Here is a 23,955-nt window from a genome sequence, read left to right as displayed (position 1 = left end):
TAGTAGTGTAATATGACATAAACACATTAAAATTCGTTAGAAACAGTAAATAAGCATTCTCTTGTTTGAACAAAATAGTAACTTGACAAAATTCCTGTCCAAGTTCTTACGCTAATTTACGCAAATGTCTGTTTCCAACATTACTATTTAGATTTTACCCTTATTTTCAAAAACATTGTGCAAACATAGCCCTTATAAAAAATTACCCTTCTAGACAATCTTAGGCTTAGGTCTAATGTTTGTTCACATATTGATCAATCTTACAAATGAAGTATTAGATTGTCATCTTATGTTTGCAATAACTTATAAAAATTTCAAATTGTCGCTAATGTTTCTCATAAGATTTTTAATTTGCTCCAAGTGAATCTTTAGAAATTAAAAAATGGTCATCTCTAGACAACTGTCCCAAAAGGGACAATAATTTCTGAAGTTCTTGCATCCACCACTCCACTTTTCTTTCACTACGTGAACCATTTTCTCTTCATTTTCTTCAAAACCCCAAAATTTCAGAGAGGACACTCTCTTATTCGAGAGGTTAGTTATGTAAGACAAGAACTCTTATAAGAGTGTAAGTTTTTTTTTTTTTGAAACTCAAGAAAAATCACACCAGGGATGTAAACCGCACTAGGCAGGGCCCTGTAAGACAAGCTTGACCCAGAAAGTATTGAGGAAGGATTGATCCCATATCATATGTATTGTTACGCGGTGTCTTCCTGATGTTCTTTGGAAGGGCAACGTAAGACTAAGCAACCGATGTCAGTGCGGTTGCTGTCCGCCAATGAGGTCCCCTCCACACGCTAGACTAGATTGTTAGTGCCGTACGGGAAAATCAATATCACGAGCAATTGCGGAAGCTGAGAGAGAATTGAGTTTGAATGATGATGATGATTTTATTGATAAATGAAAGCTGATTACAAAAGATGCAGTGTCGAGGGGGAGAGACACCAGTACAAAAAATTGATTACTTGATCCCCCCTAATAATGCTTAAAAAAAATAAACCAAAGTTACATGACTAGTCCTAATAAAGCTGTAGAAGCACACTGAATGAAAATGATGTGAACTAGCCTATAATTACAATGAAAAGGACTTAGTTTATTACAATGTAGAAACAAGTCCGATGGCAGCAACTTTGTCTTGCGGGTCAGGGTCTGCGCGCGCGGTGTTGTTGGCGCACACGACACTTGTTGTGTTTGCCTGAGGCTGGGCGCTGGTGCTTGGCATCAGGGTCTGTGCGCGAGGCGCTGCTGGAATGGGCCTGCAGCTGGGCACTAGCGAGGCATCAGGATCTGTGCGCTCGACATTGTCAGTGCGCACGACGCTGTTGTCATTGGCCAGCCGCTGGCGAGAGGCATCGGTAGGGCGACAGAGGCGCATGCGCGCTTGTCACTTGGCCCAGCCAAGACCACGGGGCCGACCATGGCGCTAGGCATTGTGAGACTTGCTAGGCCGCCATGGGGCGCGACCAAGGGGTCATGGGGCGTGTCTGGAAAGCAGTCCATGACAGTATGGATGAATGCCCTCCAAACCAACTGGGCCAAGTGTTTGGTTTTAAAATAAGGATATATTGCAACTGCTTCATATTACAAGGGTATTTAGTGTAATTCACCCTAAATGTTACTCCATTATACACAATAAGTAAGTAATATTACTAATGAACAACACTTGAATCCAAATACAGTCGCTAATAAATGTTATTTTATACAATATACAATAACTAATTAATATTATTAATGAACAACAGTTAAATACAAAGGGAAGGCGATAGGAGTTACATTACACATTTTGTTTCTGTGAAGTGAAAATTTAGAACTATAGAAAAGAACATTTTTTGTTTTTCTGTTTGAACTTGTTTTTTATAACGTTTTGTATAATTTGGAATAGAATTATTGACATTTCACCTTCTTTCGGCACTAGATCCAATACTAGCCAAATGAGAAGCAAATACGATCCAGTTCAATAATTTTAACCAAACAATAGATATATAGAAAACTTCCAGACGCAGGTTTTATGTCATTCACTTGCATGCATCCGAATCAAAGGAACTTGAAAAACTGAGAAAAAAAAAATTGTTTCCCTGTGGTCAAAAAGGCACTATTTGAACTGCAGTGTACAAATCCAAAACCAGTGACCTAATGACTGCAGCATAATAAGGTTCTCATTTCCCTCTTTTAACTATGTCAAGTATGAATCATATCTCTGATCCAGCACCCTTAACATGTTTGCCTACAGTTTTGACAGGAAATTTGAAGGAAGAACAGAAGCGATTAAGTAGCTTGAGAAACCGAATGAGAATGAATAACATCTTCTATTGGGGTTGGAAGGTCAAAAGCCCAACGCTCAGATGAAACAAAAGGAAGACAGCAAATACTGTTCATGTTTGACCTGCAGGAATGTTCCATGCATTTTTTGGTTAACCAAACATTCATTTACAAGGGTTAAAACATGAATAAACTTAAAATTAGCATATCTCATTCCTAACTGCGAAGCAGTAATTCTCTCAGGCTAAAGGTAATAAATATATCTACAGAGCATAACAAATGGTAGTTTCACAACCCCATGAATTAGAGAAACAATGTTTGACAAATGATAACCTAAATTGTTTGTTCCAGAGTATGCCAAACATGAAACACATAAAACAAGGAATCAAGCAATTCATTCTATCATTGGGGTAAAATGCGACACAATGGGGATAGTTCCTATGTTTAATGACAATATAGGTCTACTACATTTTATTGGATGAACAAAGTCCCCCCATACAAGTACCTAACTTTGATGATCAAATGAGAACAGGGTGAAGAAGAGAGGTCAAAAATGCATTCTCTAGCAGGTAACATATTTTTTTCACTGAACAAAGATGCTTCCAAGGAAAAAAGATAGCAAACAAGATATTGAGTTGTTCCAAGGGTTCAGGAAGTAAGCGGATTTGAACTTACTGCTATGCAAGGGATTAGATAATATGCGTTGGATGGAGACAAAACTATATATTTTCAAATAAATAGGGATGTTGTTCAAGCAAAGATACAATTCTCACTTCACCCAAAATAAAGCAAGAGCAGGAACTACTTGACGTTGTGTCGTAGGGTCTACATGTGTTTTTCTTTTCATGATAATAGCTACCTAGCACTTTCATGAGCGAGTTTCAGTCTGACATATGACGCAGACAAATAGTATATGCAAATTAATAGGTGAAAATTTGTGTTTGTTCAAATCTATAAGATGACTACTTATAACCCACTTAACAAGAGACAGAAGCATGAAGCTTTAGAAGTATGAGAAATACACCCTCTGGAAGCAGTATCACGAGAATTGTACCAAGGCATGAAGAATCCAAGAAAACATTATGTTCAACAAGTCTAGAAGGTTCTGAGAACGAACACAAGCAGCAAAGAAGATTACATATACACAGTGATGGAGAGCATGTAAGTTGAGGCATTGAGAATAATTGTTACATTATTTAAGGTTCTCAAGCAATTGCGGGTCATCGTTACCTATTTTCCATTTACATAATCCAGAAGTCTTTTGTCAAGCTCAAAACGGCCACAAAGAAGTTTCTGCAATAAAGAACTTGCAAATGTCATCAGCACAGAATTCCAGCATTAACAGAATACAGATAACTGAAATCTCGAGAAGGAAAAGTTAAAACTGATTCTAAGATGCCAAATTCAAGTACCTCTATTTTCACTAAAGAAGGAATACGGTATTGCTAAGTATCATGCTTCAGAACAAACAAATATAGCTCGGAGAGCAAAACTAACCTTGTTTTCTCGCCACTAAATTTAACAATCACGAGGCTGAACTGTGTATGACTTATTCACTATGCTTTACTTTCCTATTTGTTAGTTGTTTATCTCTTTCTGTTAATTCAATTTGTTTTTATCAAAATATTTTTAAATAATTTAATTGTGAAGTTTGAAAACCAAATATTCAAAGTAAACACACATATATAAAATGCTGATGGATTGAGTGTGCTAGTAGGTCAACAAGCCCAGAGAAATATTTCTTTGATAAAAAATTCACAACAATCGCATAAAAGAATCACTTGGAGATCTAAGGTGGTATAAGGCTAGGAAGAGGGAAGTGCTCCATTGTTCCATTCCACGTAATTGCACTGGTGGAGGAGAAAAAATATTAATGAAGAGTTATTTTGGCAGAAAGCCTCATATTGTGGCTGTGTTTGATCTTTTAGTAGAATTTATTAAAAGTCAAAAGGATTAATGAAGTCATATATTAGAATGTATCTGAGATTCATAACATCTTATATTCATTTTTCCTTCAGCTCTGCACAAACTTTAGAAAGATGTGAGAGTTTCTCTCTCTAAAACTCCAATACTACTTCCTGTTATACTGCTTTTCTTCATAAACTATAATCATATACAGCAAACATACCAAATTCAACCAGCAGTGAATGACTCTACAACAAAAGCTTCTTACAACAAGACAATAAATGAACCGCCAGATATAGGCTCGATGCAAATTGATGATACAACACCAATCACACCTTCACCCTCTTTCCTTCAAACCCTAATCTCTAATAAACACCCCACAACAACTCCTCATATACAACAGAGTATGAACTACGCACTGGATCTATTGGATGAAAGCCTTCACAGCAATCAAGATGACGACATTTTTGTACCGATCACTACGGAAGACAAATGCCGTTTATATACACCATGGAAATACTTAGTAATAGTTAAGGTATTTGGTAGTAAGATAGCACATCACCTACTACAAAACAAGCTTCTTGCCTTATGGAATCCAACCGAAGATCTACCCCTCATTGATCTAGGCTCTGACTTCTTCCTCATTAAATTTCAAAAAGAAGAGAACATGCTTAGGCACTACATGGAGGTCCCTGGTTTGTTCTAAATCATTTTCTATCAGTTAGACAATGGGAGCCAAAATTCATAGCATCATCTACACAACTCACATACTCAGCCATATGGGTTCGTTTACCGGAACTTCCTACTGAGTTTTATGACGAGCAAATATTACAAAAGGTGGGATCTAAGTTGGGACAGTTATTAAAGGTGGATGCCTGCACCTCATCTACCACTAGGGGCAGGTATGCGCGTATATGTATCGAAGTTCTACTAGAAAAACCACTCAAATCCCATATCCTCATAGGACATCACAAGCAGATGCTACTATACGAGGAACTTAATCTATTATGCACAAGATGTGGATAGTTTGGTCATGCAAATTATAACTGTCTTTTTACACAACAACAATCACCAACTCAACCTACTAGCAACTCTTCAACATCAACCCAAAATGACTCAACTCAAGAAACAGAGTGGAAAATAGTAAGTATTCCAAAGAAACCTTTGCAACGCCACACCAACAGTCGCAACACAGTCAACAATAGGGCGGCGCAGGTGGCGGTGAAGCCAGGGCAACAAATGACTACAGGTAAGTCTACTTTCGCTACTAGGCCTCCAGTGGCCCTCCAACAATCACAAAATACTAACCTACTTAGTAACAAATTCAATGGATTAACTGAGTTAGAAAATCATATGGGTAATTATATGGACTTGGATAAAATAAATTCAACAAGCCCACTAAGTGACGGACTAAGACCACTATTAAATCTGAACACGACAAAACTAATACCTACTCCTCAATAGAACTCATAGGGCCACAGACCATACCCTCCAATAACAAATTTTCTACATCTTCCCATAATAATCCATCTCCTATATCGCTACTAGGCATTAAAGATCAGAGCACGCCTACTAACTTAAACACGCCACATCAGATACACCTTCCACATCATAGCAATACTGATCAATCATCAGAAGCCAAGGCTTCCTATTCACAAGCCATAAAAGAGCCCTCTAGGATCCACGTAGATAGCAGCAACAATGAGTTGCATGCTACAGTAGCCTACGCCCCTAGCCTACCTCATTTCCCATACAAACCTAATAATTACTTTGCATGTGATACCCACCAGGATCCCATAATTAAAACACAAAATAACTCTGCTAATTTAATAATTTCTTCTCTAAATAACACTGCCACGACTGCCAAGAACCTCATATTATCACTGCACCACCTTCCCTTTCTACACTAAATCAAAATGCAACGACCAACATTCCCAGCATATCACAACCCAACTTACCTAAGGAACCTAGACAACAATCACTTCTTTCATCTTCCACACCTGAATATGCAAGGCCCACAACTCCCACACATAAACACACCACTAGTCTACACATCTCAACCCAACACGATGGATCTTCCGCTTCAATCGTGGTTGGAGATGGGATTACAGGGCTACGCTCTTGTGTTCACAATGGAACTCAACAATCAGGAAGTTGTTCTCCTTGTTCAGAATCCCACACACTTTGCGGAAATAGTCACAGAGGGGATGAGATTGGGGATGGAGGGTTACGCTCAAAATCAATGGTACAACACTCAAACTCCACTGCTATTAGAGCATCAAGCATCAACATCGAATCCCCACTAGTGGAATTACCCCATGCATCCCCAGATTCCGATTCCCACCTCAATGACCAATCTACTGCCATTTTACCTCCACATCACATGTGGCAGATTTATGCTCCATGGTTCCAACACCTCAACTCCTTCAACCCTTTTTCTCCATACTCCAGTCCCAGCAGCCCGAGCGAGACACTGTCACCACAAGAAAGTTCACCATCCACTCTACCTCTATCTCCCAACGAACTAGACATGCAAACAAGGCAGGAATTAGCGGAGATTCTGGCGGAGTTGGGGGAGACAAGGACAGAGTTCTTATGGTTAAAAGGAATTCATCTCTACAACCTAAAGGAACAGTACGAAAAAAAATTCATCCTAAAGTGTCCTCCAGAAATGATCTCATGCAGACTGAACTTTCGTGTAACAACAAATCGCGAAGCAGGAAAATATTCGATGGTGATAATTCCGACTCTTCGTCAACTTCCTCCCGTCATGGAGTATCAGGATCACATGACAACAACTGTTGTCAATCCCCTGATTCCAACTCCACCAGTCACGACCAACATTTCTAATATCATGAATCTTATAGTCTGGAACTGTAGGGGTTCTCACAATCCAGAGCTTAGGCGCCATTTTAGATCTGTGTTAGATAATTATAGGGCAGTTCTAGCAATCCTTCTAGAAACACACTAACATTTTTGACTTCATAACTCGTTTATATATGATTAAAGACCTAATTAGTGGTGAAAAATTTGAAACAAATGGGTAATTAGGGCTTAAGATTAAGAGACCTTAACATGGATATTTGAGGGGCCAATTGAACTTCGATTTCAGTGTTCTTGTTATGTATAGACTCGTGAGAGTACGGGGTTTCTGAAAATGTAAATTTCACCCGATTCCGAGCCGTGGGCCCGAGGGGCATTTTGGTCATTTTACCTAATTTCGCGTATTAGCTCAGAATTTAATTGTAGAATCAGTTACTTGAAGTGTTATTTACATTATGCAATTGTATTGAATAGATTTGGGCCATTTGGAGTCGAGTACTCGTGGCAAGAGCGTGGTTTCAGATTGATTTGAGCTGGTTCGAGGTAAGTGACTTGCCTAACCTTGTGTGGGGGACCTTCCCCTTAGGATTTGGTATATTTGATAATTGAAATGTCTTGTACGTGAGGTGACGAGTGCGTACTTGAGCTAATTATTGAAAACCCGTTTTTTTTTAAGTAATTTCAATTGTCTTCCTTTTCCTGTTTTATACTACTTGCAATTTAAGCCTGTTGTTAGCTTAGAAAAGCATGTTTAATTGACTAAATTGCTTAAACGGCCTTAATTGCATTATGTGAAGCATGTTAGGTTAGAATTATCTGTTTACTTGGTACGAAATTGAGCTTAATTGAGTATTCCTTGTGTTGTTGATGCATGTTTTACTTTGGGACTACGGGACGGCATCCCGGGAGATCCCTTGCACGAATTTATGATTTGAGCTGAGGTGCGCGATACCGAGAGATCCCTAGCACGTATATTGAGGATACCAAAAGATCCTCGGGATACCAAGAGATTCCTAGCATATATTGAGGATACCGAGAGATCCCTGGTATATATATTGAGGGTACTTAGAGATCCTCGGGATACTGAGAGATTCCCGATTATTATCCTTGTGAAGAGTGGTATTTCCTTGTGATTGTTTTTGCCTCTGTTTCAGTTATTGAGTTCCTTATTTTCCTGTATTAAATTCTTATTGTTAGCTTTCAACTGTACTGCTTATCTTATTCTGTCATACCTTATATTTTTATTCTATCTCAGTAGGGCCCTGACCTTCCTCGTCATTACCCGACCGAGGTTAGGCTTGGCACTTATTGAGTACCGTTGTGGTGTACTCATGCCCTTTCTGCACATGTTTTTCATGTGCAGATCCAGGTACTTCGACCCAATCCTATCACCCTTGAGGCGAGGCGACTGCTCCAGAGACTTCGAGGTATATCTGCGGCGTCCGCAGACCAAGGAGTCCCTTTCCATTCTATCTTGTAGTGATAGCCCTTCTATCTTTTCTGTTGATGTAGACATTCCGGAGTTAGAGCATTTTTATTATATTCGTAGCTTGTGATTCATGGGTTTCCGGGTTTTGGGAAAAAGTATTAGTTTTTGAGAGTTAATATTATGTATGCCGAGCGGCACTTTTAAACGCTGTTTTATTACTCTATTACTGTTTTAAATTGTTTTTCTTCTGCAAATTGGTTTATCTTCCGCATTTTAGGCTTACCTAGTCGTAGAGACTAGGTGCCGTCACGATGGTTCACGGAGGGCGAACCGGGGTCACGACAAGTCCGTCAGACTTTCAATTTCACTAACATGGCCCAGGTGTCCGCTAATGGCCTCGTAGGAGGTTTGGTTGTGCTATGGAATGAAGCTTTAATTGTTGTTGAGGAATTGAGGATGTCTGAACAAGAAATTCACTGCCTTGTCCAGGTATGTCCCACTAAACCTAAATGGCTTTTATCGGCAATTTATGCTAGTAATTCTTACCAATTACGTGATTTGCTTTGGGACAACTTAATGAATTTGCATGAAAATTTTAATTATCCATGGCTAATAGGGGGAGACTTCAATGAGATTTTATATTCACGAGAAAAGTTTGGAGGGCTTCCTATTAGTGTTACTAGGGCAGACAAATTTGCAAATTGTATTAATTATTGCAAGTTAATAGACTTAGGTTTTAGAGGTAGTCGTTTCACATGAACAAATAAACGTAAAAATGGTCATACAATTCTAGAAAGACTTGATCGCTTTTTTGCAAATTATGACTGGATTAATATGTACCCTGAGGCTACAGTGCAACATTTACCTCGAACATACTCTGACCACTGTCCATTACTAATAACTTTAGAAACTAAAAGACATTCTTCTAATAAAATCTTTAGATTTGAAACCATGCGGATGTCACACCCACAATTTCATCATTTGGTACACAACACATGGGCTGATACACCGCCCCTCATGGAAACCATTACTAAATTCCAGGAAATAGTCACATCTTGGAATCATACTACCTTTGGGAACATTTTTAATCGTAAGAGGAAAATACTAGCTAGGCTAGCAGGAATACAATCTTCTATCCACTATCCAACTAGTTGTTTCCTACAAAACTTAGAAGTACAACTGACTACTGAATTTAGTAGTATCCTTAGAATAAAGGAAGACTTTTGGAAATTAAAATCACGGGTGACATGGCTTAATGAAGGGGATACCAATACAAAAATTTTCCATATGTCTACTTTACATAGACGTAGGAGAAATAGAATAACTTCCCCGAGAGATTCGGTAGGTAAATGGAGTTATGACCAAAAGGACATTCAAGAACATATACTCATTTATTATAAGAATCTTTCACCACTGAGCAAGACCACTCAACTACTGTTAACATTGACTCAAACTCTAATTTACTAAATCTTATAGACCATCAGACTCTAGACGAACCTCTCAAAGACAATGAAATTACTTAGGCCATATTCAGTTTTGGTCCCTAGTTTTGGTCCCTATAAAGCACCTGGTCCAGATGGACTTCATCCTTTCTTTTATCAAAAGTACTGGCCTGACGTAGGTAACAAGGTTAAACAATTTTGTCGCGAAATTTTTAATACTAGGATTATACCACCAATACTAAATCAAACATACATATGCTCATACCAAAAGTGAGGCATGCACAGACCATCTAACAATTTAGGCCAATAAGTCTTTGTAACACCACTTACAAGATTATAACTAAAATCATTGTCAATAAACTTAAGCCTATTATCTTTGCAATAATAGGACGAACACAAACTAGTTTTCAACAGGGCAAACGAGCTTCTGACAATGCCATAATAGTCCAAGAAGCTTTAAATCATTTTGCGAAAATTAAAGGAAAAATAGTTATATGCTACTAAAATTAGATCTTGAAAAAGCTTTCGATCGACTGGAATGGTCGTTTATTAGGAAAACACTCCTCTACTTTAATATCCCTCCATCTATGATTTAGTTAATCATGTCTTGCGTTACTACAACCTCAACTTCAATTCTCATTAATGGATCACGTACTCCTTATTTCTCACCATCCAGAGACATTCGACAGGGTGATCCGTTATCACTATACTTGTTTATAATGTGCATGGAAATGTTTTCACGTAGCATTACCTTGTCTGTAGAATATCTACAATGGCAACCAATCAATATTGCAAAAAAAGGCCCACAACTCTCACATCTTTTCTTTGCAGATGATATTATACTTTTTTAAAAAATTACTACTAAAAGTTGCAATGCTATTATAGATGTAATCAATCATTTTAGCAAACATTCAGGCCAAAGAATAAATTTTGAGAAATCAAAATTATTCTTTTCAAAAATCTGTACAATAAATGATAGAAACTTTGCAATAGAATGCTTCCAAGTAAAGGAAGGAACAAATTTTGGTAAGTATTTAGGATTCTCAATGTTCCAATCACGCCAAAAAAAAAAGACTGACTTTCAATTCCTATTAGATAATTTTAAATCTAGACTGGCAGGATGGAAAACCAATTTCCTTACTATGGCAGGACGAGCTACACTAATCAATTCAACCCTCAATAACTTGCCAAATCACATTATGAAATATATTCACATTCCTACAACCATTCTTAGTAAGATGGAACAGTACCAGCGTAATTTTCTATGGGGAACTACCACAACAAGGAAAAAAAATGCATCTTGTAAAATGGAGGAAAATTACAACACCTAGAGAAATAAGAGGCTTAGGAATTCAGAGCCTTCATCAAAAGAACAAGGCATTACTTGCAAGTCTAGCATGGAGAGTCTTCCATTCACCCCAAAATCTTTGGGCAAAAGTATTAATCAATAAATTCGTACATTTATCATCTCTAGCAATCACTCCACAACTTGGCGTAACATACTAAAAGGTTGGCAATATTGTCAATTAGGATTACAATGGCAAATTGGAACAGGTGCACACATTAATTTTTGGGACGACACGTGGGTAAAGGCTGGGCTTACTGTTCGTTCATTAATAAGCGGGCCTTTTCCTTTGACACATCAAAAAATAAAAATTGAGTCAATCTACAATTCCAATACTTGTATTGCCTTTTCAACTTACAAATGACATAAAAAATCTAATAATGACTCCTTACATTTCCACTTACAATAAAAAAGCTGATAGTATTTCTGGGCTTTAACAAATGATGGAAAATTTATGGTTAAATCAATGTACAAAGCCTTGAAAAATCAACCCACTGATAACCATAATGCAATATTTCATTTCAAGTGGATATGGGACCTATCTGTACATCCCAAAATTAGATATTTCATTTAGTTACTTAATCATAATAGGCTACCAACATTTCAATTTCTGCAACATCTCAACATTATTACTAACGCGGAATGTGCGTACTGTCCTGAAGCAGACGAATCTTTAAGTCATCTATTTCTAACCTATGTTAATGCGAAAAATTACTGGAATGAAATGGGTATGGGAAGATATATAAATAGTTTGCATACTTTCAATACACCACAAGAATGACTATTTCCTTTAGTTAATTACAAAGACCATAAATTACCGTACAATCTAAATCCACGTACTTATTTACCTTTAAGTTTGTGGAACATTTGGATCACCAGAAACAAGAATGTTCATGAAGGCATGCATAAATCTATTAATCTTCAATTTACTACACAACAAGCAACTGAATTTTATTACCTAGTTGCTTCACAACATAAAATACAACGACGTGTCAGGGTTCCCCTAAAATGGATACCATCAAAACCTAACATATATAAGCTAAATACTGATGGGGCACACTCATCAGAATCCAATAGAAATGGTATTGGAGGAATAATTAGGGATCAAAATGGGAACTGGATTCTAGGTTTCTCAGGTAACATACCTTCTCAATCGACTATTGCCACAGAAATATATGCATTATTACAGGGACTTACATTGGCGGTACTACACAACCTGATGCCACTTCACGAGGAGATTGATTCTAAGGATTTAATATATGCTAATCTATTGACTGACTGCAGGCACCTGCTGGGGAAGCTACATGATCCAATAGTTAGCCATGCGTACAGAGAACAAAATAGATTAGTAGATCAACTAGCAAATTCAGGAAGCTTTTTGGAAGGGAATTCTACAATACAGGTTTTTGAACAAGCACCACATTTTGTTAAAAAAATATGGGATGAAGACAAGCAAGGTGTATCAACTACATGCTCACTGCCGCTTAGTGCATGGGCCTTGCCAGATCAATGACCTGCAGTGCATGAAAGGAGTAACTCTCACATAATCTCAAACTTTTTTGGCTGTTGTAATGATAAATTCGTTAGGGATACTACAAACAATATAGCTAGTACTAGTAATGACTTAGTTTGTAATATGGTGCTACCTGGGCACCAACATCTCTGTACGCATATGTTTGCTTAATACCATATCTATCTTTATTACCAAAAAAAAACATCTTATATTCATTGAACTAGGATATCAGATATATTCTGTATTTACTTGGAATATTTACTTGCCTTGTCCTGAGTAGAGAAGAATTATTTAACATATTGTTGCGGCAAAAATTAGTTGGACCAGATTATAAAGTAGCCCAAATCTTCACCAGCACACAATTACCTAATTTGTGATCAGATGTTAACCGGGAGAATGTGACTCTACTTATCTTCTTACGGGTTCCCAGGCTTACTCAAGGAAGGGTCCACTATACGAGTCATGTATGAAAGCTTTTTGTAGGGAACTGGACTTAGGCTAACATTGGCTAGTCCTAAGACTAGGAAAGCAATAAGGGGATGCAGGAACAAAAAGAAGGGAAAATAGTGGGAGCCAATTGAATTTCGCTGATCAGTTGTGCATATTTACTATATCCAGAACTGTGCAAGATGTGTTATAGAAGAAAAGATTAGTCTTTAGCAGGTTCAATCTATCATCCAAGCCGGAGATGGTTTCAATGACACAAATTATAAACGTCAAATATACGGAAACAGAAAAAGGCACAAATTGGAAGCAAACAGTTTAAATATGCAATAGGATATATGAGATCCGCTTAGAAAAAGAAAAGGAAGGCAGACGAAACTGTTGCACAATATGGTAGCAGAGAATACCTTTGTAATGGTAGGACCAAAAACATATGGCTCAGAATCAAACTCTGGAAAGCGTGCAACCTCTATAGCATTCTCAAATAGAATGTACACTGGAAGTTGGTTCAAGCTTCCTGCATTAGATCTCCAAATGAACCAGTCAATAGAAAAGTCAAACAAAACAGGTTTAGCACTTCAACACCACAAAACCAATAAATCCAGCTCACTTAACACATGTAACGGTAGAGTAAACAATCACACACCAAGAGGAATGCCAATTTTTTCAGCAGCATTAGGGAAGAGTCCAATATCAACAGTCCCAAAAGATAAATTTGCGTTTGAGTATCTGTTCAAGAAAATATATAAGAAAGTGCATTTCCAACCAAAAAAGAAGCTCTCAAAAAGTTCAAATTTGGGTGAGCAAATAACTAACTTCACTTCATAAAATGCCTCTCTTAAGTTTGTATGATAGTTTTGATCATAATGGAGCATAGCACTCACGTTATTGAGAGTTCTGGGAAAAAGGAACTTGTGCATACACAAGCCGGTGTGGAGAAAGCACGAAATTCGACCTGCCAAAGGTGACTATCAGTAAAGTATAAGAGGGAACAAATACGGAGATTGTATTAGTTATACATTCTAATCAAGCAGCATGCTTGCTCTATTTAGCACCATCTACGCATTCATTTATTGTAATTTTGAAAGAATTATAACTAAATTTGCTAGTTTGCTTCTGTATTAGATACGCGGAAGAATCTGAAAAAAATAATAGATATATGGAAGAAAGAGTATGAATTGACGGAGAACACTTGGGCACGACAAGAATAAAGCTAAAAACATAATGCTGACAACATTACAGAGCCAAGAACATTCAAAGTTTGTTTGCTCAACTACTCAAGGAATACAGGATAACGCAAAAGCTTATATAGCAGACAGGAGATTTTCAAAGGCCTTGTAAGTTTCTGTTCACACAACTACCTTTCAAGAGTATGCACCAAATTTCCTAAGCATTCACAATCACCAAAATAGAAACATTTATGTTTTTTTACCTTCAGAGGGCCACAACACTAAGTAGAAAATACCGATAAAAAACTGCAGAGAACCAACCAGCCAAAAGCGTGATGTATTCCCTTCAGTAAGCAAAGTCTCCAACTGCAATGGTGTCAAATGATTTGAAGAACCTGGACATTTACATTAACACTCAGTGTGCCTTTTTATTTTATTTTTATAAGCACACACCGTGTACCTTATTATGCTAAGATAACTATAGAAAAAACTATTGTAACCTTACAGGAAGCTTATCCAAGTATGGTAAACCAAACAATTGGAGTAGCAAGAGTACCTAGTCCTTCATATGGAGGCTGCTGCGCTATAATGTGTATAACTGGAAGGAAGAAATCGACACAATGAAAGAATTAGATAAAATTACCAAGTTAAGATGCAACAACAACAACAACGACCCAGTATAATCCCACAAGTGGGGTCTGGGGAGGGTAATATGTACGCAGACCTTACCCCTACCCCGAAGGGTAGAGAGGCTGTTTCCAGGAGACCCTCGGCTCAAAAAGCAATAGGAGATGATATATTAGTACCATAAAAATGCGTATTAAAAATAACAACAATATATAAGAGATATGAAATATGAAATACAGAATACGAAATACGAAATACGAAATAGATGGCTGGTATAATACAACTAGAAGGTAAAGCCCTGCGTCAATAGACGACCAATGACATTCCTAGTCTAACTCCTAACTGGATAGTCTCACTCTATTGTGCTGTAGAAATATTCACACTCTCCCCTAACCTACAACCTTAATGCTCGACCTCCATAATTCCCTATCAAGGGTCATGTCCTCAGTAATCCTAAGTCGCGCCATGTACTGTCTGATCGCCTCTCCCCAATACTTCTTAGGTCTTCCTCTACCTCTCCGCGTGCCCACTACAGCCAGTCGCTCACACCTCCTCACCGGTGCATCAGTGCTCCTCCTCTGAATGTGCCCGAACCATCTGAGTCTTACTTCCCGCATCTTGTCCTCCATGGGGGCCACACCCACCTTCTCTCGAATATCTTCATTCCTAATCTTATCCATCCTTGTATGCCCGCACATCCACCTCAACATCCTCATCTCTGCTACTTTCATCTTCTGGATGTGTGAGTTCTTTACCGGCCAACATTCAGTTCCATACAACATGGCAGGCCTAACCACTGCTCTATAAAACTTACCTTTTAGTAACGGTGGCACTTTCTTGTCACACAAGACTCCCGACGCTAACCTCCACTTCATCCACCCCACCCCTATACGGTGTGTGACATCCTCGTCAATCTCCCCGATCCCCTGAATAACCGATCCAAGGTACTTGAAACTACCTCTCTTGGGAATGACTTGAGAGTCAAGCCTCACTTCAACTCCCGCTTCCGTCGGCTCAACTCCAAATTTGCACTCGAGGTATTCCGTCTTCGTCCTACTCAACTTGAAACCTTTAGACTCAAGAGCATGTCTCCAAATCTCTAGCCTCTCGTTGACGCCGCCTCTTGTCTCGTCAATTAGAATAATGTCATCAGCAAATAGCATGCACCATGGAACCTCCCCTTGAATATGATGAGTCAGTGCATCCATCACCAGGGCAAATAGGAATGGGCTGAGCGCAGACCCTTGGTGCAACCCCGTAATAACTGGAAAGTGTTCAGAGTCGCCTCCTACTGTCCTAACCCGAGTCTTAGCTCCATCATATTATCAAATAAGCGTAACAATGAAATTGGAAAGGTTAAGAAAGTCAGTAAGTCATCCATCTACTAAATAGATTCCTCATAGTGCTTATACATGGATCACATTATGACAACAATCATAGTGCTTTTTAACCTTCCCATCAAATTTCAGCTAGATTTATCGGAAACTGAAAACTAGAGTAGGACCCACCTAAAAATGCCAATGTGTACCAGAGTGCCAAGTGATAATCCAAAACTAAAGCAATGGCAGTAAGGAAAATCTGTAAAGAAGCAATTTTGAGTTAAATATTACCATAAATAATAAGAATTTAATGGAAGCTATAAAGGAACACTTGGCTGCAAATGGTAATAAAACTTAAAACCAGATTTCCCATAATAAATTTGATGTTCAAGTATGCACAAACTTAGTAAGTTAAAGATTTGCAAATCAAGTTATCAAAAAAGGAAAATATTTTGCAAGGAGTAATTCGTTCTGAACAAAATTGAGTCATATTCAGTTATTTGAAAACATATTATGCATCATGATGACAGATAGCAGAATAATATGAAGATAAAGGGAGTAAAAGAACAAATATAACCTTAGCAAAAAATAAAGTATCATGAATGAAGGATTCCCAGCTTTCTGTCTTTACAATCTGTCATGCATAAAAGTAAAACAACAATGTCAATTCAACAAGTATACATAGATTTCTCCTTTTCAGGTCACAATTTTACCTTCACAACAGCCAAGACGCAGTATGCAACAAACACTTGAATTTCCTGCCAATGAAACGGCAAATTGTCAGCATATGCACAAATGAAAGTATGAGTGAACAAACTGAAACTACCCAAGGGTGTGGCTTAGTGGTTAATGCAGTGGGAGAAAACCATAGACGTCTCAGGTTCAAATCCTAGCGAAGTCGTGATTTCTTCATATATGCCTAAAGCTTGGCGCGCAAGTTACCCAGTACTTGTGCAGCCGATGGGAGGTAGCACATACCCGGTAGGTTAGTCAATGTGAAAAAGTTTCAAACAAGTATATTACATAGGAAAATCGTTCTCATCATCTATTGTATTGTATCAATATGGCTGCACATACATAAAAACTTATGTAAATAAAGTGAGAGTCAAGTAGAGAAAGGGCAAATACTCGTTTAAGAAGGAAAGAGTTGCGAGCAGGAGAGAGGAGCTGAGAAGCGGAGAATCGAATGGGGATGTAGGAGAAGAAAACGAGCAAGTGAAATAGGTAGTAAGGCTCCGACACCATCCGATTTAACGATCTCACTGGATCGTAAGTATGTTCCTGATTTCGTTGAACACACGGTCCGCCATTGTTGTTCTTTGACATAGCTTTTGCTTATGCCAATGATCCAGCTTCAACTGGGAAGAAATCTAAGGCACCCAGCTTGATTAGATTTTAGAGCTTGACCCAGTTACAAAAGTGAGAGTTATTTGCGTTTTGCACCCTAATGTATGCAACCTTTTTAATAATGTACCCTATTCTTTTATCTTTTATTATTAACTCCCTAACATATCTAATTCGTTGCTAAATTATTCTCGAAAATTGGTAATTTTACATTAATGCGTCAGCATAACACATTGTACAAATGTACTTTAGCATCTTGTACAATCCAACAGGAATAAAAAATCTAGCTAAACTATGAGCTATTTTTGCTCAAACTTCTAGTATTATATACAAAGTCAATATGATCAAGCAAGTTGGTTAGCTCCCAAATATCTTCCCATGACACTTCTCTCTCATGAAAGAGCTACTCATTTCTGTCTTATGGCCAGATAAAATCTCGACAGTCTTCCAAATATTACTAATAGCACATTCAAAAGTCTCATTTCTATCTCTGATGTCATGACTATCCAAAGCTGCAACACCAATATTGTCCTCTCTATCATCAAGAAAAAGCATACAGGATTCAATCAACCAAGACAAATTATTTCATTGGGAACAAAGAAGGGGAGGGGAAAGGGAGAAATGGAAATCCAAGTAATGGATTGACATTCATATTTGGGGTATGATCCTGTCAGAATAAATATTACATCTTGTTTAATTTTCCTTGATAACTTCAGCTGTACAAATATAGATTGCCTAAGTAGTATTTTCTGCGGACTTCCATATTGAGGAATGAGGATATAATCCGCCATAGTCACGTTATAAAATATGGTGTCAATGTGTAACCCAGACAAGCTGTACAACAAGATAAGTATATAAAGCTTCAAATCATTTAATAATCCAAGCTAAAACTATCTTCTGATACATACATTAGCATCAGCCATGCTCAAAATAAAGGCATGCACACTGATAACTCATCATTGCCTAAAAACATAATTGATCTCAGGTTCTTATCCCCATGCTACGGGTTCTTATTCCCGCTCTAATCCCTCCCCTTTTCGCATTTAGTTCGTGTATAATATTGACATGATATAGACTAGTAATAGTACGTGGATTGGCAACTGTGTCGCCTTTCAAGCTAAGACATCTAAGAAGTTCTTATTCCCATTCATGGCTAGTCTTCTTCAATCATCTCCCTGTTCTCTCCTTTACATGGACCATAAGCTCTACTACAAGCAATATAACACAGTAGGTTAACCACGCTTAATCCTGCCAGAACCAAATAATAGTAGTCGAAATGACCCTTGTTTATATTGCTTGATACCCAACTCTCCTGCCCTCCTCCTCCCGTCAATTCGTTGATAGTACTCATTATAAAGCTCGCTAGTAAGCTTGCCACTCCCATACCAACTCCTAATAGAGCAGAAGCTACACTTGACATGCTTCTAGGAAATTCTGAAATATAAAATTCGTTTTGGCCGATGGCATTTAGGGCCTCTGCAAAGCCAGCAAGGCAATTTTGGGGAAGTAGCCACATTGCTGACATAGGTATCACGCTTTGTGGATCATCCGAGTACCCCTCCTTGATTGCAATACTTCTCCGGACACCTTCCACAACTGCCATCACTAAGACTGACAGGAAGGAAAGAAACATCCCAAACCCCATTCTCTCTTTCGTGCTGAAATGAGCAGGTTTTCCAGTCATTTTTGATGCTATGGGAAGAACCAAACAATCATAGAGGACAATCCAAATAATAGCAGCGATGACAGCAAAGATGCCAAAGGAGGCAGCTGGGATTTCAAAGCTTGAACCTATATGCCGATCCATGGTAGTCGCTTGAAGTACTGGAAAAGAGGGCTGGCTTATATTTATGTTCATGATAGCTCCCGTCAACCAGATTGGAACAACATTGAGCAGTGCTTTCAGCTCCTCTACTTGATCTACAGTGCAAAGACGCCAAGGATCTGTTGCTTCTCCATCTGGGCTCAAATCCAGTTGAGGATCTTGGACAATGCAAGCTTTATTCAGAAACCTAAAGGCAATAAATTGAAGATAAAACACAATACAAACAAGTATATCAGGAACAAAAAAACATCCAGTAGCTTTATGAATATCGAACAGCATGACATTAGGACCCTTAAACAATAAAAGCTGGAGACAGGAGCACATTGAGTTATATTGGTCATCAGCTGACACAGGTCGAAGCAATGAACTTCACAATTTCCTATAGAGGCAAGAGAAGTGCAACAGCAATAAAATGATGGATCACATAACAGTTTAGTTCAGGACGAAAGAGCATATAGGCAAAATAACCAAAATATAAATTTACCATATTGATAGGTTCTTTTTCAAGCATATACAGAAAGTAAGATGACCACCAGAAAAGCTAACAATTGGTAAGAATGAACTTACCTTAGTTTTTCACTAGGAAGAACTGTCACTGATCCTTTCTTCTGATGGTATAGTATATCTTCACACTGTGACGACAATCTGAGACATCTATTTCTGTAAGAGGCTACAATCACTTGAATTAACCCAGTGATTAAGCTCGATTTAGGCTTCAGCTTCACGTAGAATGGAGTACCCAAAAAAATTAAAAGAGTTGAAAACAACATCAGCAAAACAGGAGCTCCAAAACCTAAAGCCCACCCCATGTTAACTTGGATATAAACAAGACACGTGAGAGCAACCAGGACAGACAAAGCATACACGGCATAGTACCAGCTGAAGTAGCTCTCTATTGCACGCGCATTTTCTTGATATACTTCCCGTTTCAACTGATCTGAACCAAATGCTAAAGATGAAGATTTGATTGCACCTGCTCCAATGGCAACGAGGCCCAAAGAGGAACACAGGAAGAAGAGTTGGAACATCTCTGCTGATCTGCAAATGTTGTTGGAACCGATACAGGGTGGAGGTCTTGCTTGCGGAATCACTGATGTCAGCCAAAACAGAAACATCCCCTTCAAAACACATTGAATAGCTAGAATTATAATCGGTAAATTTACCAAGTTTAAGCAGATCATTATGATTCTTTATATTACAATTTTGCAACAGATGGGTGATAATGATTCCTTCAATTCTCAAATTGTGAAGGATCAAGCAATTAATGTTGATTGCTAGCTACCTCCTCCTTCCCTCAAGTTAAAAACTGATGACTCAGTCGCATCAAATGGGAACACAGGTTGTGCTTTTATTTGCGCGATCATGCTGGTAAGCTTATGGCTGCTATTTCTAAAACTTCGGGTAAACATAGAATGACATTTGCTGAGACTACATGCTATTCATGTTAATCGCAGCTTCGTATCAGAGGTGGATAATTGAATGTGACCCTAAGTTGTTTGTTACAGTCATACAAGGTGCTGCAAACATACAAAGGCAAATACAAGATATTGTGCTGAAGATTAAATACTTACTGAGCCTTCTAACCTACAAGTTGAATTATTGTTATGGTGAGGCCAATCGAAGTAATAGTTACTTAGCTAAACAGTGCTCCTTGAATGTGGAGTCTGAATTGTCTTTGGCAAGTGTACTAATAGCTGCTTTGCTAAGTCTACTTCGTTCAAATGCTTCTCAAGTTCCCGTATTTAGGTTCATTAAGCTTGGACATTAGTCTCTCTTTACAATATACTCAAATTTTTTGCACAGAAGAATCCTTTCCTTCTTGCATTTACTTACATGTACACGCATTTATTTGTTAAGAGATTGGGGTTTGTCCATTTCTCTTTGAGGCATAGAGGAGGAAAGGTCTCCTTCCCTTTTGTACAAATTTTCTAAAATATTACTAATAGAATATCTCACCTAGAGCTCCAAGGTTGAAACTAGTGTCTTAGAAAAGATTATGGGAATATAATTAGGATTAGGACCTAAAAGTGATGGCTAAAATGGTTACTTCCTGGAACTTCTTACATATTGCCCTTCGTACATCCCAGTTTTAGACTGAGGACTGCACCAGAGTCTAGCTTAATAGCTTTCTAAGCCTCACTGATACTGTCTCAGTTAGCGCACCACAATGACAAACTAGACCAAGCTATCACATTCAAATCACAAGACCTGCAGTTCACTAAGACGATCTCATCTGAAGGACCTTCTTCCTAAAGTCTTAAAAGGGAAAATACATTAAGTGAAATACAAGCTATTTGTAGTTGAAACAAAATAAAGAGAGGAAATGAGTTATATACGGACATCCATAGTGGTCGCCCTCATCCAAATGAAAGTGTGGTAAACAAAACTAATGGACGGGAAGGACAGGTCTCACGAGGTATGCAATGCCAAATGAAAGGTTCCCGTAAGTGACTAACACTAGTATACAAATATAAAAGGTCCAGAAGTTTCCATAAGGTTCATCATAGATCATAGTCAGCAACAAGAAATTAAAAAGCATGAACTTTACCACAAGGGTAACAACAGACCCCAGTCCTATCATCTTGAACCGACCCACAAAAGAATCTGCCAGAAAGGCCGCAAGAACTGGAGCAATGTTGGTAGTTGCTGACCAGATGTAGAGAATATTGGACCCAGTAGTCATATCCATGTGATATTCATTCATCAAATACAGAATCAGATTAGGCGTTAGAGCATTAGTCGCCGCATTCATCAAAGCCACATTTCCTAATCAAAATCAGAAAAACAAAAGGTCAAACAGAGAATTAGAGGACTACCCATCTGTTTCACTGGAATCTCCAAGGACAAAAAAAATTACTCCCCCCATCCCATTTTTTATGTGACGCCGGTTGACTTCACTTTGACTGGGCACGGAGTTTAAGAAAGAAAGACTTTTGAAACTTGTGATCTAAAACAAGCCATAATAGATATGTGCTGCGATAAATCATCTCATAAAGGTGACATGGGAAGCTTAAAAATAAATTATTTCTGAATATTAAAAAAGATAATTCTTTTTAAGACACACTCAAAAGGAAAGTGTTTCACATAAATGAGGACGAAGGGAGTATCAAATTCAAGTTAGTTAAAGACCAAAAGTCGCCGCATTCATAAAAAACGCATTTCCTAACCAAAATCAAAACTAGGAGATTAAACAGAGAATTAGAGGACCCCCAACTGTTTCATTGGAATCTCCAAGGACAAAAACATTACTACCATCGTCCCATTTTATGTGATGCACTTTGACGCCTTTCACTTGGCACGAGCTTAAGAAATAAGGAATAGTTGCACGAGTTTAAGAAACAACGAAAAACTTTTAAAATAAATCATCTCATTAAGGTAAAATGAGAAGTTCACAATTAAAGTGTTTCTAAATGTAGAAATGTATGTGCATCACATAAATTGAAACAAAAGGAGTAGCAAATTCAAGCTTGATAAAGAGCAAAAGTCGCCTCATTGATCAAAGCAGCATTTCCTAACTAAAATGAAAAAAAAAATAAAAGATCAAACAGAGAATAGGACTCCCCAAATATTTCTTCTTTTTTAATATGACCATGGTGTCCAGGCCAACTATTCTACCAGGTACCTGGTATCTCACGCCAACACAGTTACCGAGTAACTCTTGCCCATCAGTTAGGCAGAGGGGAAAGTATTTTTTCTGCCCCCATTGGCTTCGAGCCCGAAACTTCATGGTTCTCCCTCCCCCACACCCTTAGATGCGTCTCACTAACTATTTCATTAAAATCTCCATGGACAAAAATATTATGAAATTTAAGCTCCGTAAAGAGCAATTACAGGTGTTTATCAAGAAATTATAGACGGAAATAAGGTTATTATGTTACAGGTACGACATACCAAGTATGAAAGGCAAGGTTCTGAAGCCACCCTTTTGAGTTTCAGAAGCATCTAGCAAAGGCTGTTCGATCATTTCGCCTTTTTCACCTGAAGAATTCGCCATGTACGGGTAGAAAAGTCTTTATTTTAATAAAAACTTTGTAACATCAAAGACGCACTCACTCACAGAGTAAAGACAGTTACTCTGCGACAGCAACGAAGCGCATAACAATTTTAATACTACTACACTACACTAGATACCATATATAATCGGAGCTGGCGAGAAGTTATTTGACTTGACCCTACCTCTTCCGTGATTCCTTTTTCCATGACGTACGTGTCCATGTTCTTTTGTTACTTAACTCTTACTTTTTTTTTTTTTTTTATTACCAACTTAATTCTGACTTCAGATATTTTCTTTTTTGAAATAATAGTATTATAATTATCCTTATTAGTTGCATTAATTAATTATTCTATAGAAGTATTTCCAACGTGGGACTTTCGGGTTATATATAATGCTTAGAGAATCTAGTAAAGAGCTTCTTTAATATTTTATAATTACAAAAATGTCAATGATATAATTAAAATTAAAAAAAATATCTAAAATTTATGCACAAACAATCTGGGCACATGCTCCCTAT

At 37.9% G+C, this 23,955-nt stretch overlaps 2 protein-coding genes across 3 annotated transcripts; both read right to left on the bottom strand.

The window, feature by feature from the left end:
• Nucleotides 1–1,958: 1,958 nt before the first annotated feature.
• LOC104235126 (uncharacterized) lies at nt 1,959–17,691 on the bottom strand. Of its 2 annotated transcripts, none has more exons than XM_009788805.2 (11): nt 17,404–17,691; nt 16,989–17,033; nt 16,853–16,909; nt 16,465–16,534; nt 14,886–14,927; nt 14,651–14,724; nt 14,045–14,115; nt 13,807–13,889; nt 13,568–13,677; nt 3,490–3,552; nt 1,959–2,383 (listed from the first exon to the last, which is right to left on the bottom strand). In XM_009788805.2, exons 1-10 carry the CDS (start codon nt 17,599–17,601, stop codon nt 3,490–3,492), a joined length of 813 nt encoding a protein of 270 aa, XP_009787107.1. In that variant the 5' UTR covers nt 17,602–17,691; the 3' UTR covers nt 1,959–2,383. The 2 variants fall into 2 exon arrangements, with proteins under 2 accessions (XP_009787107.1, XP_070016078.1); XM_070159977.1 differs by lacking the exon at nt 1,959–2,383 and adding an exon at nt 12,674–12,717 and having other exon boundaries at nt 3,527–3,552; nt 17,404–17,677.
• A 765-nt stretch (nt 17,692–18,456) lies between these two features.
• Nucleotides 18,457–23,534, bottom strand: LOC104235127 (protein NRT1/ PTR FAMILY 1.2). Its single transcript, XM_009788806.2, has 4 exons — nt 23,336–23,534; nt 21,993–22,210; nt 20,012–20,562; nt 18,457–19,631 (listed from the first exon to the last, which is right to left on the bottom strand). Exons 1-4 carry the CDS (start codon nt 23,436–23,438, stop codon nt 18,773–18,775), a joined length of 1,731 nt encoding a protein of 576 aa, XP_009787108.1. The 5' UTR covers nt 23,439–23,534; the 3' UTR covers nt 18,457–18,772.
• Nucleotides 23,535–23,955: the final 421 nt, after the last annotated feature.

Source organism: Nicotiana sylvestris, chromosome 10 (genome assembly GCF_000393655.2).
Source record: "Nicotiana sylvestris chromosome 10, ASM39365v2, whole genome shotgun sequence".
Classification (NCBI taxonomy): Eukaryota; Viridiplantae; Streptophyta; class Magnoliopsida; order Solanales; family Solanaceae; genus Nicotiana; species Nicotiana sylvestris.
This window is presented reverse-complemented; position numbering and strand designations above follow the sequence as displayed.

Coding starts and splice junctions, on each gene's coding strand:
- LOC104235126 (XM_009788805.2), bottom strand. CDS start 17,601: ATGTCAAAGAACAACAATGGCGGACCGTGTGTTCAACGAAATCAGGAA. Junction 17,034..17,403: donor ACTCTTTCCTTCTTAAACGA/GTATTTGCCCTT, acceptor TTTCATTGGCAG/GAAATTCAAGTGTTTGTTGC. Junction 13,678..13,806: donor AAAAATTGGCATTCCTCTTG/GTGTGTGATTGT, acceptor GATCTAATGCAG/GAAGCTTGAACCAACTTCCA.
- LOC104235127 (XM_009788806.2), bottom strand. CDS start 23,438: ATGGCGAATTCTTCAGGTGAAAAAGGCGAAATGATCGAACAGCCTTTG. Junction 22,211..23,335: donor AACCTTGCCTTTCATACTTG/GTATGTCGTACC, acceptor GATTTTGATTAG/GAAATGTGGCTTTGATGAAT. Junction 20,563..21,992: donor GGTCTGTTGTTACCCTTGTG/GTAAAGTTCATG, acceptor TGTGTTTTGAAG/GGGATGTTTCTGTTTTGGCT.